The 22,639-nt window shown below is 47.1% G+C and overlaps 1 protein-coding gene across 4 annotated transcripts in view; it reads right to left on the bottom strand.

The window, feature by feature from the left end:
• The window catches only part of LOC8024435, a 75,684-nt gene that overhangs the window by 17,416 nt on the left and 35,629 nt on the right, over window positions 1-22,639 (bottom strand). For all 4 annotated transcript variants that reach the window (XM_042292615.1, XM_029969807.4, XM_042292614.1 and 1 more), the window contains 4 exons: window positions 19,052-19,121; window positions 17,863-17,912; window positions 17,637-17,670; window positions 12,928-14,390 (listed from right to left, as the gene is read on the bottom strand). In XM_042292615.1, the coding sequence (XP_042148549.1) occupies window positions 12,928-14,390; window positions 17,637-17,670; window positions 17,863-17,912; window positions 19,052-19,121 (1,617 nt within the window). The remainder of the gene's footprint in view (window positions 1-12,927; window positions 14,391-17,636; window positions 17,671-17,862; window positions 17,913-19,051; window positions 19,122-22,639) is intronic.

Below are 22,639 nucleotides of genomic sequence, written 5' to 3'. Positions count from 1 at the left end.
AAATCTACACAACACCCCGAATTACGCAACTAGGAGTGCGACCAGGTGTGACCTTTAAGACTAGGAGTGAGTTGAGGGGGCCAGAAATGCCAGTATTTACTAAGCGTTCTCCGAGAGAGCACATGGAAATCTACACAACACCCCGAATTACGCAACTAGGAGTGCGACCAGGTGTGACCTTTAAGACTAGGAGTGAGTTGAGGGGGCCAGAAATGCCAATATTTACTAAGCGTTCTCCGAGAGAGCACATGGAAATCTACACAACACCCCGAATTACGCAACTAGGAGTGCGACCAGGTGTGACCTTTAAAGGGAAGATGGGGCACTTCTACATTTGAGAAAAAACGCTTAAATTGCGTTCATTTGGCCTTTAGAATAACAGATATCAAAATTATATTTCAATGCGACGCGCCGGAGAGCCACAAGAGCAATTTCAAAATAGGGCTGAAGCCCCGCCCCCCTAGCCTTGGGCAGCCAAAAGAGCCGTCGATGACGTCACGGACAGCGACTGTCTTTCGCGTTTTTCTCGCGTTTAACAATACTTACGCAGCAAATGGTTTGGGTATTCGGGTTCACGGGGTAAAAATACACTAGGATTCACTTCTAACTCATTTTTTCCAAGAAGCTCCGTAGCTTCCCTTTAAGACTAGGAGTGAGTTGAGGGGGCCAGAAATGCCAATATTTACTAAGCGTTCTCCGAGAGAGCACATGGAAATCTACACAACACCCCGAATTACGCAACTAGGAGTGCGACCAGGTGTGACCTTTAAGACTAGGAGTGAGTTGAGGGGGCCAGAAATGCCAATATTTACTAAGCGTTCTCCGAGAGAGCACATGGAAATCTACACAACACCCCGAATTACGCAACTAGGAGTGCGACCAGGTGTGACCTTTAAGACTAGGACTGAGTTGAGGGGGCCAGAAATGCCAATATTTACTAAGCGTTCTCCGAGAGAGCACATGGAAATCTACACAACACCCCGAATTACGCAACTAGGAGTGCGACCAGGTGTGACCTTTAAGACTAGGAGTGAGTTGAGGGGGCCAGAAATGCCAATATTTACTAAGCGTTCTCCGAGAGAGCACATGGAAATCTACACAACACCCCGAATTACGCAACTAGGAGTGCGACCAGGTGTGACCTTTAAGACTAGGAGTGAGTTGAGGGGGCCAGAAATGCCAATATTTACTAAGCGTTCTCCGAGAGAGCACATGGAAATCTACACAACACCCCGAATTACGCAACTAGGAGTGCGACCAGGTGTGACCTTTAAGACTAGGAGTGAGTTGAGGGGGCCAGAAATGCCAATATTTACTAAGCGTTCTCCGAGAGAGCACATGGAAATCTACACAACACCCCGAATTACGCAACTAGGAGTGCGACCAGGTGTGACCTTTAAGACTAGGAGTGAGTTGAGGGGGCCAGAAATGCCAATATTTACTAAGCGTTCTCCGAGAGAGCACATGGAAATCTACACAACACCCCGAATTACGCAACTAGGAGTGCGACCAGGTGTGACCTTTAAGACTAGGAGTGAGTTGAGGGGGCCAGAAATGCCAATATTTACTAAGCGTTCTCCGAGAGAGCACATGGAAATCTACACAACACCCCGAATTACGCAACTAGGAGTGCGACCAGGTGTGACCTTTAAGACTAGGAGTGAGTTGAGGGGGCCAGAAATGCCAATATTTACTAAGCGTTCTCCGAGAGAGCACATGGAAATCTACACGACACCCCGAATTACGCAACTAGGAGTGCGACCAGGTGTGACCTTTAAGACTAGGAGTGAGTTGAGGGGGCCAGAAATGCCAATATTTACTAAGCGTTCTCCGAGAGAGCACATGGAAATCTACACAACACCCCGAATTACGCAACTAGGAGTGCGACCAGGTGTGACCTTTAAGACTAGGAGTGAGTTGAGGGGGCCAGAAATGCCAATATTTACTAAGCGTTCTCCGAGAGAGCACATGGAAATCTACACAACACCCCGAATTACGCAACTAGGAGTGCGACCAGGTGTGACCTTTAAGACTAGGAGTGAGTTGAGGGGGCCAGAAATGCCAATATTTACTAAGCGTTCTCCGAGAGAGCACATGGAAATCTACACAACACCCCGAATTACGCAACTAGGAGTGCGACCAGGTGTGACCTTTAAGACTAGGAGTGAGTTGAGGGGGCCAGAAATGCCAATATTTACTAAGCGTTCTCCGAGAGAGCACATGGAAATCTACACAACACCCCGAATTACGCAACTAGGAGTGCGACCAGGTGTGACCTTTAAGACTAGGAGTGAGTTGAGGGGGCCAGAAATGCCAACATTTACTAAGCGTTCTCCGAGAGAGCACATGGAAATCTACACGACACCCCGAATTACGCAACTAGGAGTGCGACCAGGTGTGACCTTTAAGACTAGGAGTGAGTTGAGGGGGCCAGAAATGCCAATATTTACTAAGCGTTCTCCGAGAGAGCACATGGAAATCTACACAACACCCCGAATTACGCAACTAGGAGTGCGACCAGGTGTGACCTTTAAGACTAGGAGTGAGTTGAGGGGGCCAGAAATGCCAGTATTTACTAAGCGTTCTCCGAGAGAGCACATGGAAATCTACACAACACCCCGAATTACGCAACTAGGAGTGCGACCAGGTGTGACCTTTAAGACTAGGAGTGAGTTGAGGGGGCCAGAAATGCCAATATTTACTAAGCGTTCTCCGAGAGAGCACATGGAAATCTACACAACACCCCGAATTACGCAACTAGGAGTGCGACCAGGTGTGACCTTTAAGACTAGGAGTGAGTTGAGGGGGCCAGAAATGCCAATATTTACTAAGCGTTCTCCGAGAGAGCACATGGAAATCTACACAACACCCCGAATTACGCAACTAGGAGTGCGACCAGGTGTGACCTTTAAGACTAGGAGTGAGTTGAGGGGGCCAGAAATGCCAATATTTTCTAAGCGTTCTCCGAGAGAGCACATGGAAATCTACACAACACCCCGAATTACGCAACTAGGAGTGCGACCAGGTGTGACCTTTAAGACTAGGAGTGAGTTGAGGGGGCCAGAAATGCCAATATTTACTAAGCGTTCTCCGAGAGAGCACATGGAAATCTACACAACACCCCGAATTACGCAACTAGGAGTGCGACCAGGTGTGACCTTTAAGACTAGGAGTGAGTTGAGGGGGCCAGAAATGCCAATATTTACTAAGCGTTCTCCGAGAGAGCACATGGAAATCTACACAACACCCCGAATTACGCAACTAGGAGTGCGACCAGGTGTGACCTTTAAGACTAGGAGTGAGTTGAGGGGGCCAGAAATGCCAATATTTACTAAGCGTTCTCCGAGAGAGCACATGGAAATCTACACAACACCCCGAATTACGCAACTAGGAGTGCGACCAGGTGTGACCTTTAAGACTAGGAGTGAGTTGAGGGGGCCAGAAATGCCAATATTTACTAAGCGTTCTCCGAGAGAGCACATGGAAATCTACACAACACCCCGAATTACGCAACTAGGAGTGCGACCAGGTGTGACCTTTAAGACTAGGAGTGAGTTGAGGGGGCCAGAAATGCCAATATTTACTAAGCGTTCTCCGAGAGAGCACATGGAAATCTACACAACACCCCGAATTACGCAACTAGGAGTGCGACCAGGTGTGACCTTTAAGACTAGGAGTGAGTTGAGGGGGCCAGAAATGCCAATATTTACTAAGCGTTCTCCGAGAGAGCACATGGAAATCTACACAACACCCCGAATTACGCAACTAGGAGTGCGACCAGGTGTGACCTTTAAGACTAGGAGTGAGTTGAGGGGGCCAGAAATGCCAATATTTACTAAGCGTTCTCCGAGAGAGCACATGGAAATCTACACAACACCCCGAATTACGCAACTAGGAGTGCGACCAGGTGTGACCTTTAAGACTAGGAGTGAGTTGAGGGGGCCAGAAATGCCAATATTTACTAAGCGTTCTCCGAGAGAGCACATGGAAATCTACACAACACCCCGAATTACGCAACTAGGAGTGCGACCAGGTGTGACCTTTAAGACTAGGAGTGAGTTGAGGGGGCCAGAAATGCCAATATTTACTAAGCATTCTCCGAGAGAGCACATGGAAATCTACACAACACCCCGAATTACGCAACTAGGAGTGCGACCAAGTGTGACCTTTAAGACTAGGAGTGAGTTGAGGGGGCCAGAAATGCCAATATTTACTAAGCGTTCTCCGAGAGAGCACATGGAAATCTACACAACACCCCGAATTACGCAACTAGGAGTGCGACCAGGTGTGACCTTTAAGACTAGGAGTGAGTTGAGGGGGCCAGAAATGCCAATATTTACTAAGCGTTCTCCGAGAGAGCACATGGAAATCTACACAACACCCCGAATTACGCAACTAGGAGTGCGACCAGGTGTGACCTTTAAGACTAGGAGTGAGTTGAGGGGGCCAGAAATGCCAATATTTACTAAGCGTTCTCCGAGAGAGCACATGGAAATCTACACAACACCCCGAATTACGCAACTAGGAGTGCGACCAGGTGTGACCTTTAAGACTAGGAGTGAGTTGAGGGGGCCAGAAATGCCAATATTTACTAAGCGTTCTCCGAGAGAGCACATGGAAATCTACACAACACCCCGAATTACGCAACTAGGAGTGCGACCAGGTGTGACCTTTAAGACTAGGAGTGAGTTGAGGGGGCCAGAAATGCCAATATTTACTAAGCGTTCTCCGAGAGAGCACATGGAAATCTACACAACACCCCGAATTACGCAACTAGGAGTGCGACCAGGTGTGACCTTTAAGACTAGGAGTGAGTTGAGGGGGCCAGAAATGCCAATATTTACTAAGCGTTCTCCGAGAGAGCACATGGAAATCTACACAACACCCCGAATTACGCAACTAGGAGTGCGACCAGGTGTGACCTTTAAGACTAGGAGTGAGTTGAGGGGGCCAGAAATGCCAATATTTACTAAGCGTTCTCCGAGAGAGCACGTGGAAATCTACACAACACCCCGAATTACGCAACTAGGAGTGCGACCAGGTGTGACCTTTAAGACTAGGAGTGAGTTGAGGGGGCCAGAAATGCCAATATTTACTAAGCGTTCTCCGAGAGAGCACGTGGAAATCTACACGACACCCCGAATTACGCAACTAGGAGTGCGACCAGGTGTGACCTTTAAGACTAGGAGTGAGTTGAGGGGGCCAGAAATGCCAATATTTACTAAGCGTTCTCCGAGAGAGCACATGGAAATCTACACAACACCCCGAATTACGCAACTAGGAGTGCGACCAGGTGTGACCTTTAAGACTAGGAGTGAGTTGAGGGGGCCAGAAATGCCAATATTTACTAAGCGTTCTCCGAGAGAGCACATGGAAATCTACACAACACCCCGAATTACGCAACTAGGAGTGCGACCAGGTGTGACCTTTAAGACTAGGAGTGAGTTGAGGGGGCCAGAAATGCCAATATTTACTAAGCGTTCTCCGAGAGAGCACATGGAAATCTACACAACACCCCGAATTACGCAACTAGGAGTGCGACCAGGTGTGACCTTTAAGACTAGGAGTGAGTTGAGGGGGCCAGAAATGCCAATATTTACTAAGCGTTCTCCGAGAGAGCACATGGAAATCTACACAACACCCCGAATTACGCAACTAGGAGTGCGACCAGGTGTGACCTTTAAGACTAGGAGTGAGTTGAGGGGGCCAGAAATGCCAACATTTACTAAGCGTTCTCCGAGAGAGCACATGGAAATCTACACGACACCCCGAATTACGCAACTAGGAGTGCGACCAGGTGTGACCTTTAAGACTAGGAGTGAGTTGAGGGGGCCAGAAATGCCAATATTTACTAAGCGTTCTCCGAGAGAGCACATGGAAATCTACACAACACCCCGAATTACGCAACTAGGAGTGCGACCAGGTGTGACCTTTAAGACTAGGAGTGAGTTGAGGGGGCCAGAAATGCCAGTATTTACTAAGCGTTCTCCGAGAGAGCACATGGAAATCTACACAACACCCCGAATTACGCAACTAGGAGTGCGACCAGGTGTGACCTTTAAGACTAGGAGTGAGTTGAGGGGGCCAGAAATGCCAATATTTACTAAGCGTTCTCCGAGAGAGCACATGGAAATCTACACAACACCCCGAATTACGCAACTAGGAGTGCGACCAGGTGTGACCTTTAAGACTAGGAGTGAGTTGAGGGGGCCAGAAATGCCAATATTTACTAAGCGTTCTCCGAGAGAGCACATGGAAATCTACACAACACCCCGAATTACGCAACTAGGAGTGCGACCAGGTGTGACCTTTAAGACTAGGAGTGAGTTGAGGGGGCCAGAAATGCCAATATTTACTAAGCGTTCTCCGAGAGAGCACATGGAAATCTACACAACACCCCGAATTACGCAACTAGGAGTGCGACCAGGTGTGACCTTTAAGACTAGGAGTGAGTTGAGGGGGCCAGAAATGCCAATATTTCCTAAGCGTTCTCCGAGAGAGCACATGGAAATCTACACAACACCCCGAATTACGCAACTAGGAGTGCGACCAGGTGTGACCTTTAAGACTAGGAGTGAGTTGAGGGGGCCAGAAATGCCAATATTTACTAAGCGTTCTCCGAGAGAGCACATGGAAATCTACACAACACCCCGAATTACGCAACTAGGAGTGCGACCAGGTGTGACCTTTAAGACTAGGAGTGAGTTGAGGGGGCCAGAAATGCCAATATTTACTAAGCGTTCTCCGAGAGAGCACATGGAAATCTACACAACACCCCGAATTACGCAACTAGGAGTGCGACCAGGTGTGACCTTTAAGACTAGGAGTGAGTTGAGGGGGCCAGAAATGCCAATATTTACTAAGCGTTCTCCGAGAGAGCACATGGAAATCTACACAACACCCCGAATTACGCAACTAGGAGTGCGACCAGGTGTGACCTTTAAGACTAGGAGTGAGTTGAGGGGGCCAGAAATGCCAATATTTACTAAGCGTTCTCCGAGAGAGCACATGGAAATCTACACAACACCCCGAATTACGCAACTAGGAGTGCGACCAGGTGTGACCTTTAAGACTAGGAGTGAGTTGAGGGGGCCAGAAATGCCAATATTTACTAAGCGTTCTCCGAGAGAGCACATGGAAATCTACACAACACCCCGAATTACGCAACTAGGAGTGCGACCAGGTGTGACCTTTAAGACTAGGAGTGAGTTGAGGGGGCCAGAAATGCCAATATTTACTAAGCGTTCTCCGAGAGAGCACATGGAAATCTACACAACACCCCGAATTACGCAACTAGGAGTGCGACCAGGTGTGACCTTTAAGACTAGGAGTGAGTTGAGGGGGCCAGAAATGCCAATATTTACTAAGCGTTCTCCGAGAGAGCACATGGAAATCTACACAACACCCCGAATTACGCAACTAGGAGTGCGACCAGGTGTGACCTTTAAGACTAGGAGTGAGTTGAGGGGGCCAGAAATGCCAATATTTACTAAGCGTTCTCCGAGAGAGCACATGGAAATCTACACAACACCCCGAATTACGCAACTAGGAGTGCGACCAGGTGTGACCTTTAAGACTAGGAGTGAGTTGAGGGGGCCAGAAATGCCAATATTTACTAAGCGTTCTCCGAGAGAGCACATGGAAATCTACACAACACCCCGAATTACGCAACTAGGAGTGCGACCAGGTGTGACCTTTAAGACTAGGAGTGAGTTGAGGGGGCCAGAAATGCCAATATTTACTAAGCGTTCTCCGAGAGAGCACATGGAAATCTACACAACACCCCGAATTACGCAACTAGGAGTGCGACCAGGTGTGACCTTTAAGACTAGGAGTGAGTTGAGGGGGCCAGAAATGCCAATATTTACTAAGCGTTCTCCGAGAGAGCACGTGGAAATCTACACAACACCCCGAATTACGCAACTAGGAGTGCGACCAGGTGTGACCTTTAAGACTAGGAGTGAGTTGAGGGGGCCAGAAATGCCAATATTTACTAAGCGTTCTCCGAGAGAGCACGTGGAAATCTACACGACACCCCGAATTACGCAACTAGGAGTGCGACCAGGTGTGACCTTTAAGACTAGGAGTGAGTTGAGGGGGCCAGAAATGCCAATATTTACTATCTTTTTATTTTACACAACAACTAGGACACGCAGGCGAATTCGGTTTTTGAGCCTACAGCTTCGAATAGAAGCGGTCCTAAAGTTCTATAAAGCTTGTCAGGTTTCCTATGCCTCACGCTCAAAAGTAGTGGCAGAAATTGACCGACTACTTAAAGCAGGAATTGGTACCTCTGTTTCACAGTCTGAGTGGTGCCGGTGGTAAAGCGGAACGGCAGCGCCCGTAGTGCCGGTGGTAAAGCGGAACGGCAGCGTCAAACTTTGCAGAGATTTTAAAGCCACTGTTAACTAGGCATGCCGCACGAAGAAGTATTCGCTTCCATGCTAGGAAGATTTTCTGCCAGCGTTAAATGGGGGTGAAAATTTTCCAGAATGATCAGCTACCAAATCATTTACTGTAAACTACTTAACTTTCGCGAAGACCCAATTTTCGCGAATTTTGCGAATTGCCTACAATTCGCGAAAAATAGGTCCCGTGAAAAATTCTGCTAAAATGTCAACACATTGGAATCTATACCGAGATCCCACAAAGTCGCGAAAATTAGAACCCACAAATTATTCCAAAACTTCAGCCTTCACCTAAATCGCAAAATATTGAGCCCGCAAAAAATAAGCCGTTTACAGTATTTATTTTACTGTCGAGAACTACAATCCTATCAGTTCAGTGGAGCACCCTCAACTGCAGCAGGATTCAGATTACAAACTCCGATGACTGCTCCGACACCAGTGAAATTAACCACTGAGCTTCACAGCCTCCAGGAACGCCGGCAGGAACTTGCATACAGTGTAGACCGCATATAACGTATGTCGCGGGAGTCGTGAAAATTCGCACTATAAGCGGTACCGCGCTATAAGCAAAACATCAATTTTTCAGGCCAAAATACATGCCATGAGACAACTTATCTTTGTAAAAGAATTTATTTTATGTTAGATGAAAAAGAAAGCTTAGTTTGAGGAAAGTCTTTATTTCACCAGACTAGTACAGTTCTGTCTCAAGTGTGTCACACATTTTGAAAGAAGTGAGCGGCTTTTGCCTGGCGCAGCCTTTTAACGGCGTCGCGGGTTGCGGACGGACGTTACGAGCGTTCAGTATTGGTAACCCTAATCACTTTTCTCCGGAGATGAAAACGCGTGAAAATTCGCATCCTTCATACGGTACGTGCCAGTAATACCTTGAACTTGAGCACACGCATGAAATGCGCCAAATAATAAATCCGGGCGATGTTTGAGGACACAAATGCATCACCACTGTAGTCGAAGTAAACAAACACGACGACACGGGCGTTTCTGCCGTCTTGATAGCGCCGCCACGACATCGACGCACGAGTAGGTGGATCTTCCCTTCTAGTATGTGCTCAACGAAAATTCACAGTTAAAGGCCGACTTACGAAACCATTTTCCGCAGGGTAGGAAAGTGCTCCCCAACGACCTTCGCTCCCTCCCCTCTCGCACTCCTTCCTCCTCCTCCGCTGAAAAGGGCAGGTTCGGAAGCTACTCTCCGTGGAAAGGAGAAGGGGTTTCCTCCTTTCTGGGTGGCAAGGGGAAAACCTCTTCTCCCGCGGAAAATGGTTTTGTAGGTCGGCCTTTAAGGATAGCGCTTTTACGCGGAACGATGAGATGAACGCTGTCTACGACGACGACCGCAACCGACGCCATGTTTGCGGATAGAAACAGCCGGCCCGCGACCGGCATGCAACGCGCGCGAACACTTCTCCTCGACCTGCGATTGGTCTGTCGTTGCGGTTTGTTTCCAACGCAGCGGAGGGACGCACGCACGTGAACGACACGTGCGTGCGTCCCTCCGTCGCTATAGCAACTGAAGCCTCTCCCTTCGCTTCTCCCCGCTCCTTCGAGCAACCTCCTTGCCCCGCGAGTGCCGCTTGGGCCGTCAGCACCGTTATCTAGTGTCGCACAGGGAAGCGTGCTCGCTGCTCCGGTCGTCAGCGCGATCGGCGGGCTGTGCCAGAAACCGCACTATAACCGGTATTTCCCTTCACGCGCCTGCATTTTAAGCGGTATGTAATTACATGGAGTTCTATGGGAGGCGAACCGGTGGTTTAAAAAAAACGCGTTATACCCGGTCCTGCACTATAAGCGGTTACGTTGTAAGTGGTCTATACTGTATCAGGTTTGTGCATTTATTTTTTCAATTTTAGCTTGACAATGCTATGTTCACGTGCAAACTGCACATGCTTGCACGCATAGGGCGCTAGTGATGTGCCATGCTTCCAACTGTCTATACGACTCACTGGCCCGTGTGGTGGCATCAGCGCTGATGCCAGTGAAACACCCAGCCATGCATGATGGTTCAACCAACGCCTTCCGTGAGCTCCATGCCTGTCGGAAGTGCTCCCCGAGGCCGTCAGGTTGACTAACTCTTCCTCCTCTCATACTGCTCGTGTGCGCCACGATACGGCGCTGTCTATGTTGGGAGGCTGTAGAAAGCCGATTGGAGAGGGGGCCCCCACCTCAAACCATGGGGAGCGTTTGCAATTTAATGGCAGACGCCTACTGCAGCTGAGATTGGTCGCAAGTGTGCATGCGACATGTTTTCGCTGACTTATCTCCACTGGACTCCTTGGGACCATGTCAGGGACAAAATGTACGCCTTCGAGCCAAACAGCGTCGATGACTTGAAGGAGGTGATTGCGACTGCTTGTGCGAGCCTAGTCTTGTGGTATGCGTCTTCGAAAATAAAAGGTGGAGCTTTTTATGGCATTTCTAATGCATCTGCACCATTAAAGGGACCATGAAACAATTTTGAAATCGAACCTCATCCACCGCACGTCGTAAAAGGTGCGAAAAGAAACCCAAAAACCCAGAAATAGAAAGCCCAAAAATTTCTTTGCAATAGAACTTTAAAAAAAAAAAGGACCCTTTTACACCTTCTTTCCTTCGAAAGCTATCTGCCTTTTCACTGCAATGCATCCGCGAAACCGCAGCAAGTCGGCCAAATCCACGTCGCCTATTAGGTAAGTGCCTACCACACCAGCACCGTGATCATAAATAATAAATAGCTGGCGAATCTTTCCTAAAAGTTTTGTTAAGTAGTGTTCAGATCTACATTTTGTAGCATAATTAGAGATGTGACAAAAATTGCCGAATTTGATAATGCTCAGAGCCAAGCGCCATCTATTGTGTGGTAAACAAAGCAAGAGAAAGACTCGACTGCGCCTGCACAGTCAACCCACGAGCGTCGTCTGCTGAACGGGTTTGCTCCTGGTCGCACTTTGTTCGCAGAGCACTTTCGTTTTCTGGCTGTTCAAGTAGTGTTTACATTGTTTGTAATCGATTGCTCAGTCGCTATGCCGTAAGGCTGCAGTGTATCGAAGAACTTGAATTACAGTTTCTGCAGTCCGGTGGTTAAAAAGAAACAGCTGTAGTTTCACCGCTTGCCACTTGATGAACCACGTCGAAGCACTTGGTGCAGGCTTATCGGTTTGAGGGACCGGGGGTCTAAGGTCATTCATGTATGCTCGGAACATTTTGACACCTAGTGTGATTACAGCCACATTCACAGTGTTTTCTGCAAATGCGGGCAGGTTCCAAAAGCCCTCCACCAATTCCGATAAAGAACTAAAGTCTTTGTTGGAAAACTCGCCGCACTTCCCAACAGACGTACCGGCACATGGCACTAGTCCCATGCTGTCGTTGTAGTGCAACATTTTTAATTGAATTTCCCTCAGCTGTGATGTGTCCATGGCTATCATGGCAATGAGAGGCGCCGATTCAGAATATCGGTGGCATCAGCGCCATCAGCGCAGTAAAACCTACCGGCACATCGCCAACTCGCCGCCGCTAACGCTCCCATTCTCCTATTGCCGAGAGAACTTCCGGTTCCAATGGCGGCAGACGTCACGACCGTCAAAATTACGCCGCAGCTTGTTTTATGGTGAGGTGGAGAGGAAGAAAAAGTAGATATTTCATTGATTTTTTGTGAGAAGTTAATAAACCGAAACAAAAATGGATGCCTGTTCGGCATTCAGTGAACAATGAAGGTTTAATGTAAAAGTTATTTGGCAAAAGTAAAAAGGTTATTTCATGGTCCCTTTAAAAATAGTTGGAAAGATGTGATAAAACCTATTGGATAGTTTGAGATATATTGACCTACAAAAAACTGCATTTATTTTACAGCCTATTTCAACCTTTTCTGGACAAAATTGTGGTTATATTTTAATATTTTACCCCTTAGGGCCTGTTTTCCACAAAATTAAAGGTGTCATCCAAAAATTTTTTAAAAGAAGTTAATGCGAAAATGTTTTAGACAAGGTACTTTTATTTCACCAATAACACATACAATTTTTTAGACCCAATCCATGAGGGTCGAATTTACGTCTAGATCGTTTGGCATGGTAAATTTAGGCCAGGATTGTTTGACCTTATACAAGATATGATAATGAAATAAAGTTCAGAAATATAAAAAGCTTTAGCAATGCTGTTCTCTGTTTGCAAAGCAAGTTTTCAATTTAGCCATCTCCAACGTAAAAAAAACAACAAAAATGCATAGCCCAGTATTTCCTGCATCCCTAAGCAAATACCTGCAGACCCCAAAGATCCTGGGTTCAATCCCCACACCTGCCAGTTTCTATCTGGACGAGCTTCCTACTGGCACGCGGTTGTGTATCACTACTGCGTGATGCACTTTAAAGGCCCCAGGCTGGCCCTTTGTACCGCACTGGATAAATCTCTCACCAAGAGCTGAGACGCAAATCGTCCATTGAGGCCGACTAACTTCCAGCTCTCAAAACATACACGCAACGCAGCTATATTACTTCGTAAGGTTCAAAACATTCACCCCAAAACTCACCTTCGCCGCCCGAGACTAGCTTCCTCCGGGACTGGGCACCCAACCCCGACAGCTCCGAGAATCGGGAATCGCTGGAGGTCGATGCGTCTTCCCGAGGTGCAGCCGTTCCCTCCGGATGATCTGGCAAACGGCCTTCAACAGGAGGCACAATGGGTCCAGAAGAAGTTGCCGAAGGCCTGCCCCTTGGCCGCTTTGCCGGGAGGACGGCGGCCGCCATCTTCTGCTTGGACAACCCCTCGTTTGCCATGTCCAGCCCCTGCGAGCGCGAGACGTCCCTCGCGTCTCTGGAGAGGAGAGGCGGGAGATTCCGCTGGCTCTTTAAATCACGGCGCAGCTGCGCGACAAGCTGCTGAAACAAGGCCACCTCCTCGCTGCGATGGCCCGGGCTCGCCTCTGCTGAAGCAATCCGTGTCCGCTTCTCCTTCCTGTTCCTTCTTGAACCGACATCGAGACATCTTGGAGAGGAAGGTGCTACTCCTGGCAAAGGCCTCAATGCAGATGCCTCGAGGGTTTTCGCGGGCTTCTGTTTCGCATCATACCCGTTACGCACGCCAACCGAGTTGCCCGGCGCATTTGATGATGCTCGAGGCGACGACGACGCTAAATCTTCAACCGGCCGACCGTCCTTCCTCTCGGTTTGTGCAAAAAAAGTGGTGCTTGTTTTCCTTTTAAACGGTCGAGGAGAAAGCGGGGATGCAGCTTCGACCCCTTGCACCCTTGTTGTGAAGAATTTAGGATCGTACTCTGGCCTTCGTGCTGGCAGTTTTTCTCGGGTCGAGGTTTTCCACTGTGTCCAACTGTCGTCCTTTGCGGCCTCTGCCTTACGACTCTCGCGCAACATGCGTTGCGTGTTCTTGGCAGACGACGTGGCAGCATTGGGCACGGATGGATTCCCCTCCCGACGATTCACAACTGAAGTGGACGCCGCACAAGTGACACCGCCGACTTCGTTTGTCCCCGAAGTTGCGGCGGTCGCCGACGGCACTGAGCCACGCAGAAAAAAGCTTCCCGTCGACGGCCGTAGAGCCGGGGCTCCTCTCTTGGATGCGGCTTCGGTCCGGTTCACGCGGGGCCTCTTGATGCTTGGACGTGCCCCGGCGACGTCGGTGCTGCCACGAAGCAAACTCTCGGCAGGGCGTGTAGCAGCGTGCGGCCGTTGGATCGTTTGAGGAATGAAACCGAAGGACTTGCCGCTCAGTCTTTCGGATCGATTCGGAGGAGTGTCGGAGCCCAGACTGGTGTCAGCGCTGACTTCCCGATCCGCCAGGAACGTTCCGTGGGGCACGTCTTCTGACGGAGAGTCGGAAAAAATCTGCTCCACGTTGCGCCTCAACCACAAGGGCATTTTCGAAGGCTTGCGTGGCACCAAACTCCCTCCCTGTCCCCACATGGTTCGGGATGCCTCCGTCGCCGCCCAGTCCCTCTCGGTCGAAGAGGAGAGAATCGTCTTGACGGGGATCCGGCTGAAATTAGGAATACGCGGGGACACGTTGTAAATTCACGATCTCGAGCACTTTCTACAGTCGCCGATAGGATAAAAACGGCAGGGAGGTCTCTCAGTACTCCAGCATGAACACCTTCGATAACGCTTGGGGGGCACTGCGAGCGTGCACGCGTGGCCAAAGCACGACTAAACGCAACAGCGCGTGCTGGAGGCATCAAGAAGAGACGCCGTTCTCGTCCTGTCAGGAACTGTAGGCAGGAAATGTCACTACAAAGAAATTACATTTTGATGTCTACCAGATCGTAGACATCAAATCCCGTAAGAACAGCCACCCAAAATGAAGAGATAAATGGTGGAAAACAAGGGGTGGGCTATTTTTGGGGATGAGACAGCAAAACTTTATCAAAAATGAACGATAAACACAGCTACAAACCACGCGACACGGCGAATTTGCGTTTCACAATGCGACAAACAAGTGGGAAGTCGCTACTGACTTCCGCGATGTAGGTAAAGGTACCGCGGACGGCAGACGCGGCAGATTTGCATTTCACGGTGCGATAAACACGCGGCAACCTGCTACAAACTCGCCTGTCACAAATGCCGGTACCGCAGATTGCACGGTTGACATGATTTCCGTCGGCGTGATGTCCGACAGGAATAGAGGTGTCGGCAATGTTTCAGAATTCTAGTGTTACGGATATTAAGCCAGAAAGACGAGCTGCACGGAAACGCAGCTAGTCTATAGTCGGGAACGACTTTCCGTGACAAAGGAGCCAACGCTATGGAGCCAAGATGCGTCGTACCACTACGCAATACAATGCAATTCGCAAAAATTATATAATTTTTTTTTTGTCCTGAAATATTCTGATTTACAGGTTCTAAACACCGGTGTGCAAATACTGAATTAATTCTAGAATAGTATGTTTAATCTAATATAAAAGCCAAAAATATTGATTGAAACGTCGAATAATTAGTTTATATGTAACATAAGGTCAAATTTAAATCTGGTCAATACAAATTTTCGTGCAAGGAAAGCGGTTGTATCAGAGTGTAGTAGTGTTACTCAATGTGAAGAAGAGCTTCTTGCTCAATGCCCGTGTTGCCAGGATGGCCATGTACTGTCGAACTGTTGCATTGCTGCCCGAGCATGTGAAAGCGCTTGTCAACCAGCGATTTTGGAGCCTTGGAGCAACGCTCTTTGTTGACAACTTTTTTTTTTTTTTTTTTTTTGCAAAGTACATGGTTTAGTTTTTGTTTATATTCGGTACTGTGGTTTCATACAAGTCCAGGTGCTCCAAGCTGCCAGATATAAAGGGTGCAGCCCTAAAACCTAAAACATTTCGCATGCCTTACAAAATTTGAATTTAAAACGTGCATACCCGAAAGTGGGCATGCAATCGTCATTCTGCAAAACCTTCTGCCTATTTGTTTTATACAGCGGAGCTGTTAAGGGCTAGTCTCCCCAGGATCGTGTCTGTCAGCAAACAAATGATTATACAGAACTCTGGACAGCTACCGCCATCTATGAGCAATGGCAGCAACTACAGGGTGATACAAGGAGAGGCTACGCTCTTTAAATCGACCGCAAGATTCTGTTCCTTAACCTATCGCGCTACGACTTTGTGCAGCGTTGCCCACAGATGGTGCATTCGTTTTGTAAAATTTGCAAAGAGCGAACTTGCCTGAGAAAAAAGTAAGGAAAGAAAAGGCTTAGCTCCTATGGAAATGCAACGACGCCACCGGTCTTCAAACAACACGGCGCCGTTTCGCATGGGAGACAACAGATGGCGCAATGAACGCCACCAACGAACAAGCATACGGCGCCGAGAGCCGGAGTCTTTAGCAGACAATCTTTTCGACTCAAAAGCAGAGCGCGTTCCGCAGGCGGCGAAAGTCGCAGAAACAAAAACAGGCGCGGTAACAAGGAACTACAGTTCCTTGTCTGCTAAAGACGCCGGCTCTTGGCGTCGTATGCTCGTTCGTTGGCGGCAGTTGGCGCCGTGTTGTTTAAAGACCGGTGGCTTCGCTGCGTTTCCATAGGAGCTAAGCCTTTTTCTTTCTTTACTTTTTCCTCAGGCAAGTTCGCTCTTTACAAATTTTACAAAAAAAAAAATGCACCATCTGTGGGCAACGCTGTACAAAGTCGTAGCGCGATAGGCTAAGAAACTGAATTTTGCGGTTGATTTAAAGAGCCTGGCCTCTCCTTGAATCAGCCTGTAGACAACCGGCTTGCCGGTTGTCTGGTTGCCGCTGTCGCTCATAGATGGCTACAACCTTTCCAGCCTTTCCACACTCTGGCTTGCCGACTTGTGGCTGGCCATTACTTCATTCCCACCATAGTACAGCTTCGCTAGTCTTCCTTCTTCACCAGAGTGGAAAGGCTGGAAGTTTTTTAGAGTTACACTTTAGGGTGATGAAATCTTCCTATTAGAGAAAGAATTAAGTGCAGTCAAAACCAACATATATTTCGGATTGTGTACCGAACATGTAAACAAATAACAAAAAATAGTAAAAGAAAAAAAGACGTAGAAGGAAATGCACAAATGCGGAGCAGAATTTTACGTTTTGGTTTGTATGGCCATTCGGTCTGGTGGTAAAGTGCGGTCTGGACTACGCTTTACAGCTTATGCTGAATTTGTTTTTTTGCGTGCCACTGACTTTCTTCTAATGTGGGACTACCGTATTACTCCGATTACTTGCAATTTTTTGCCGCCCACTATTTCGAATGGGTCGCGTAAAGGCTTTGGCATTACCACGGGCCGAGTTCCCTGGAAGAAACTTTCGTGTAGACCAACGATCACAGACTGCACGAGCAATTCACTGAGCCTTCATCGAAGAAACAGCCACTGACCCCTTGCCCTCTGCTCTTCACCTCGGTGGAGAAATCTCATCGGGGAATGACGCCGTGCAACGTGGACGAGCAACAGAGCTCCATTTTACGTTACGATGGATTCCAGAAGATGCTACGAGCCATCAGAGCCAATTTAATGGCATGAATGTGTGGCGCGACCTCCTGCAGAGGCAAGGCGCGTGGTCGCACAACGTGTTCAGAGCGCTAAATTGGCTGGGATGGCTCGTCGTATTTTCTGCGACCCAACGTGAGGTGAAACGGAGCACAGAGCAGTGAGAGCAAGTCAAGACAAGGGTAGTTCATTCCAGCAACAAAATCCAGAAAGCCAGGCCTCAGTCTTCCGGAGCATGAACGCAATGCACCTAATGGCCGGTTGAGCGTGCTGGGAACAAAGTGCATTAAAGTAGTACTTGCCCAGGCTTGGGAACGTCGCAAAAACCCCGAACACCTGAAAAAGAGAAAAAAAAGAAAAGAAGTACAATTAGGCCTTGGCAACGACTGAAATTGGGCAAGCTGTGATCACTGCGGTGAAGCAACTGCGCGAACCATGTTCATAAACAGTGCACGAATCATTAGGAAAGTGGCAGTGAGCCAAAGACTGGCCTTCATTACGAGAGCGAGTACCGTACTTTCGACTTACCAGTCGTTTCAGTGGGCGAAACATGGGCAAGGGAGCTGAGATATCGTTGACTGCAAAGAGAAAAAAGAAAAAAAAAGGAAGAAAAGAACGTCACGCACAGATCGCTTCGGATCAAGGTGTCCAGCTGAGCAGCATTTTCAAATTCCCTCAACTTCTCCAATTTCAATATGACTGCATTCCCAAATATTTTCAACCAATTAGATAAAACAAAGACAGTACCGTAATATCCCGGGAGATACCCCACCACCGAAAGATAGCCCACCCCCTGTTTGTGGCTCGACTTGCTATTTTATTTTAAATGCTGAGGGATAGCCCACTCCCAGTAATCGTACTGTCTGGATCAATGATGACCTCGGAGTAAATACGGCTAGTTAGCTACGGCAGCATATAAGCAAACATTGCTGACTGGGAAGTACAATCATCTTCGCCTCATTGTCTCTCGCCACAATAACAAGTTTGGCAGAGATACATGACCTAAAAATAACTTTTTTTTTTCATCTTTTCTTTTATGTACACCAGAAGTTAGTAGAGAGATTTAGTGGAGAAATTTTCACACAGAATTTAGTGAGAAGACTTAAAGGGCACCCTGAAAAGAAAATGCTTTTTTGAACAACCCAGTTGGACACGCGTATCAAAAAATTAATTTTCTGCAAAAAAAATCTTTTTAGAGCAATATTGACGGCGCGAGACTCAATTTAGTTGGTAGTTACATCCTTTCCACTTACTTTCTCTCTCGGCATTTCGGGCGCGTGGAGGAGAGGCGGATCGGCTTCGCCTTCACGTTGAGGTGGAAAGTGCGAAGTACCATCTCGTAGAGCGAATGACCATTCCGCGACGTCATGGACTTTGCGCACGGAATTTCGAATTAACCTCTCGCCGTCAATAGTGCTCTAAAAAACTTTTTTTGTGCATAAAATTTATTTTTTGACACGCGTGCCCCAACTAGATTGTTTAAAGAAAACAGTTTTTTTTCTTTTCAGGGGCCCTTTAATAGGGAAACATTGCGCGATGTCGCGGCATCGTGTGACACTGGTTCCCCATCTAACTTGGTGGATTCCTTCCTACATACGGACACATGGAAGCACATTTAAGTTGCTCAATGGTTGCACAAATTTGAAAAGCGCGCAACACCGATATGTATTCTAATTTGACGCAAAGTTCCCAGGTTTCTCGGGCGTCCACTACTCACACGCGGGTCTTGACAGGAGAGGGAACGGAGGGAATGCAGCGGACGTTCTCCATGCGCAGCCCAGAGGCATCTGGAAAATGTGCAAAGAAATGTGCCATTCATGGCAACCGCATAGAGTCAATTTTGCTATATTTCTCGCTTTATAACTTCAAATCCACACAAATATTGCATTATGCTTTTGCGGATTCTGTTAGTACATATTATAAATGTTAATTTAGGAGAGTTTAAAGAATATAAGAGATGCCCTTTTCTTTTAAAATGATTTTCAAAATAAAGCATATTTAGTTAAATGCCCTCGTGTGAGCAATTCTTGTAAATTTCTCCCGCTAACCAGGACAACAATATTTCACGCACAGGTGAACTATATACCAGGCAACATACTGGCAAAGTTCGAAGACCTTAGCTTTTATAGATACGGAAAAAAAATATTCTTTAGTCCAGAACGTTATTGTGCAATGTGATGTATTTGGGGTTTTGTTACTCGAAATAATGACCCTAATAGTCAGTGACTAATAGTTTTTTGTCAATCCTTCCTATGCCTAATCTGTCACTAACTGTTTCTAGACCCGTGGCCAAACATTTTTTTTTTTTTTTTAGAAGCTGCCCAAAAGGCCAACACTGCGCGATAGGCAAAACATGCGCGCGACTGAGAAGGTGGTGCTTACAAATATTTTTCGCAAAGACACTTCTTTCTTTTTTTTTTTAATTCAAGGATTGGGTTTTTTCTTCTGGGTATAGAGCCAGCAAAATATATTTTTTTCATCAAGATTAAAAATGGTCACCGGACATGGTTGTCTGATCTCACCTGAAAACACCAAGCTGTAGTTTAGATGGCGCTGGCACATCGGAAATAATTGAAACCGGAAAAAATACTTTCGTTGCAGGAGTGAAACTTTCGGACAGCATCCATCAGGATATTTGAATGCTGATAAAACTACTTCCCCCTTAAAGGCTGACGTACAGCCTCGGCTTTCTGCAGGGAAGATAATCCTCTTAGCGCTCCCCCCTCTCTTAAACTGTGAGGGGAGCCAAGTTGGGGCAAGGTAAGTGGAGAGGGAATAGAAAAGGAGGAGGCGGACAAAAGTGGAAAGCGCAAAGCGTACGTCGGCCTTTAAGAATGCAATTAAATTGATATTTCTACATATTGATATTAAAGTTAGTGGTGCAGTGTGAAAAAAAAAAAAAAAAAACTCACAGGCAAAGAAGTGATTAAGACCAACAGATGGTGTGTTGCTTTAGACTAATACATAAGTACTGCTCTAACAAAGACCCTGTAGGGTGTTTTTAGATAAGATCAAATAACCACGTCCAAAAAATATTTTTAATTACGACAAAAAAAAAAAAATTTTGTCTGTGCACCCGGGATATGTGTCCAAACTTCTTTCATGAAAAATAAAATTGATTTTCTGGGACAAAACTTGCGAAGTTGCGTTCGTTCAAGTGCGCATTTCGCAACTTGCGGGAAGTCGTTATTTTGGCTAGTTTATGAAACACAAACTGTGGTCGCTGTGGGCTTAATATATTTTGTGCGAAGACTAAATATACATTAAAATTAGCTAAAAATTTCTTATTTCTTGTTGTTTAGGAAGCATTTTCAGTTTGTAGCAAAAAATTAAAAACAAACACATAATGCAAAATTGTCCAAATTCAGAGCTTTGTAAATCTGCACTAAAAAAATTCAGAAACTGAAATTTTTTTATTATGATTGGGACACGTGTGCTCAACATTTGTATAAAATTTTCATTCAAATTTAAAATGTGCATAGTTTCCAAAAAGTCACACAAACGGAGGCCAACTACTCATTTTGCAATATTTTGAAAATCATTTTTAAAATATTAACTTAAGTTTTGTCCCAATTCTTACAAATTTAAATTCGTAATGTGCCCTCCAGGGCCTTTAAGGACATGTTGCAGTACTTTTGCATTTTGCAATTTCCAACACGCCCAACAGGACTGAATTAGCAGAGTCGCCATTATTGGAGTACAGAAAGATAAAACGTTGCCGATTTCAAGGAAGGGCAAGGAAGAGTGTGTGCAGGCAGTGCTGTGGCTGAACTTTGTTAAAATCTTCTGTTTAGAGGAAAGTTTTCAGTTGAACGCAAAATATAAGTGCTTCCCTCATAAACAATAAAGTTGCTGTACCGATTTCTCGATTCTCCCAACCTCTTGCTTGTTTGCTACAGCCGGTGTGGGAACAAACTTGAAAGGCTCAGCTTACAGGCAGGGAGTTTGGCGGCGGTAAATTGACACATGAGGCAAGGAACGGAATTGCCGGTGGGTACCACGATCGCAGTGCCCCTTTGGGCAACCATAAAGTAGAAGGTGCCAAGGAACTGGAGGTTTAAAACTGAAATGCAGCCGAGGCTTTTAATTTCACAAGGGTGTCCAAGCTGTGAGCGGTTCCTTCGCAAGTTCTGCCTGCAACAGCTCACGTATGTCTAAGGTTCCTCGGTAACAGTTCAAAACACTAGTTTTACACCAATTGCTCGGAGAGGCGTGTGGTAACCCGCCAAGAAGACACCCCACGCAAGTCAGATTCCTGGCCCGAGGAGTCTCGGTCACGCACTGGGGGCACCCGACACCATCCGAGACACCCGGCTGCGTGGCATAAACACCGCAGCTCTCCCCACCCCGCCGAAGAGCGAGAGAGGGGGCCTGCGACCGACGGCCGGAGCAGACGCAAAATTCGTCCGCAGTCAAATTGGTCAATAATCAATCGGTTCAATAAATCATATGTTTAGAAAGACTTCAGTTCCTACAAGAAAAACGTTTCACCGAAGGTACTTTCGAAGCGTGGTGTATCGGGTAGTGTTTTGTTGAACGCGCGTCACCCTGAAGGAAGTCTCCTCTTCCGAGAAATGGACTTTGTAACGTGAACTGCTTCAAATGTTCCAGAAAGCTGACTGCAGAATTGTTGGACACATCGGGACCTGACAAAACCACTCAAGTCAGGAGTCCTACTTGCGTGCGGCATTGTAGCAGGCCACCGCAAGCCTCTCCGAGTAACCAGCGCAAAACATGGGCTTCGTACTATAATGTTCAGCCATAGAAACTGCCGAGGACCCGTAGACGCTCGTGAGCCGTCGCGGGTGGAACTCGCGAAGAAACCGCTCGCAGCTAGGACACCCCTGTGAAATTAAAAGCCCCAGCTGTGTTTCAGTTTTAGACCTCCCAGTTACTTTGAGCCTTCCATTTCATGATCACCCACGGGGACAATCCTATTGTGGTGCCCTCTGCACCAACAATCCTCACCTCGCGTGTCAATTTACTGCCTGAAAACTCCCGGCTCAATAAAGAGACGAGTGTATGAGCAGCCTCTCAAGTCTGTTTTCACACCGGCTTTTGTGAACAAGAGAGGTTGGCAGAATCGAGAAATCGGCACAGTATTCTTATTCTTCATGAGGGAAGCACTTGTACTTTGTATTGAACTATTATCTTTTCTATAACAGTTGATTTTGACAAAATCATGCACAGCACAGACTGCTCATGTACTTATACTTTGCGGCGACTTTCTTGCCCTTTCTTGACATTGGCAACGTCTTGCCTTTCTGTACTCCAACAACGACAGGTCTGCTAATTGGGTCGCATT

Source organism: Ixodes scapularis, unplaced genomic scaffold (genome assembly GCF_016920785.2).
Source record: "Ixodes scapularis isolate PalLabHiFi unplaced genomic scaffold, ASM1692078v2 PGA_scaffold3__209_contigs__length_174095766, whole genome shotgun sequence".
Lineage (NCBI taxonomy): Eukaryota > Metazoa > Arthropoda > Arachnida > Ixodida > Ixodidae > Ixodes > Ixodes scapularis.
This window is presented reverse-complemented; position numbering and strand designations above follow the sequence as displayed.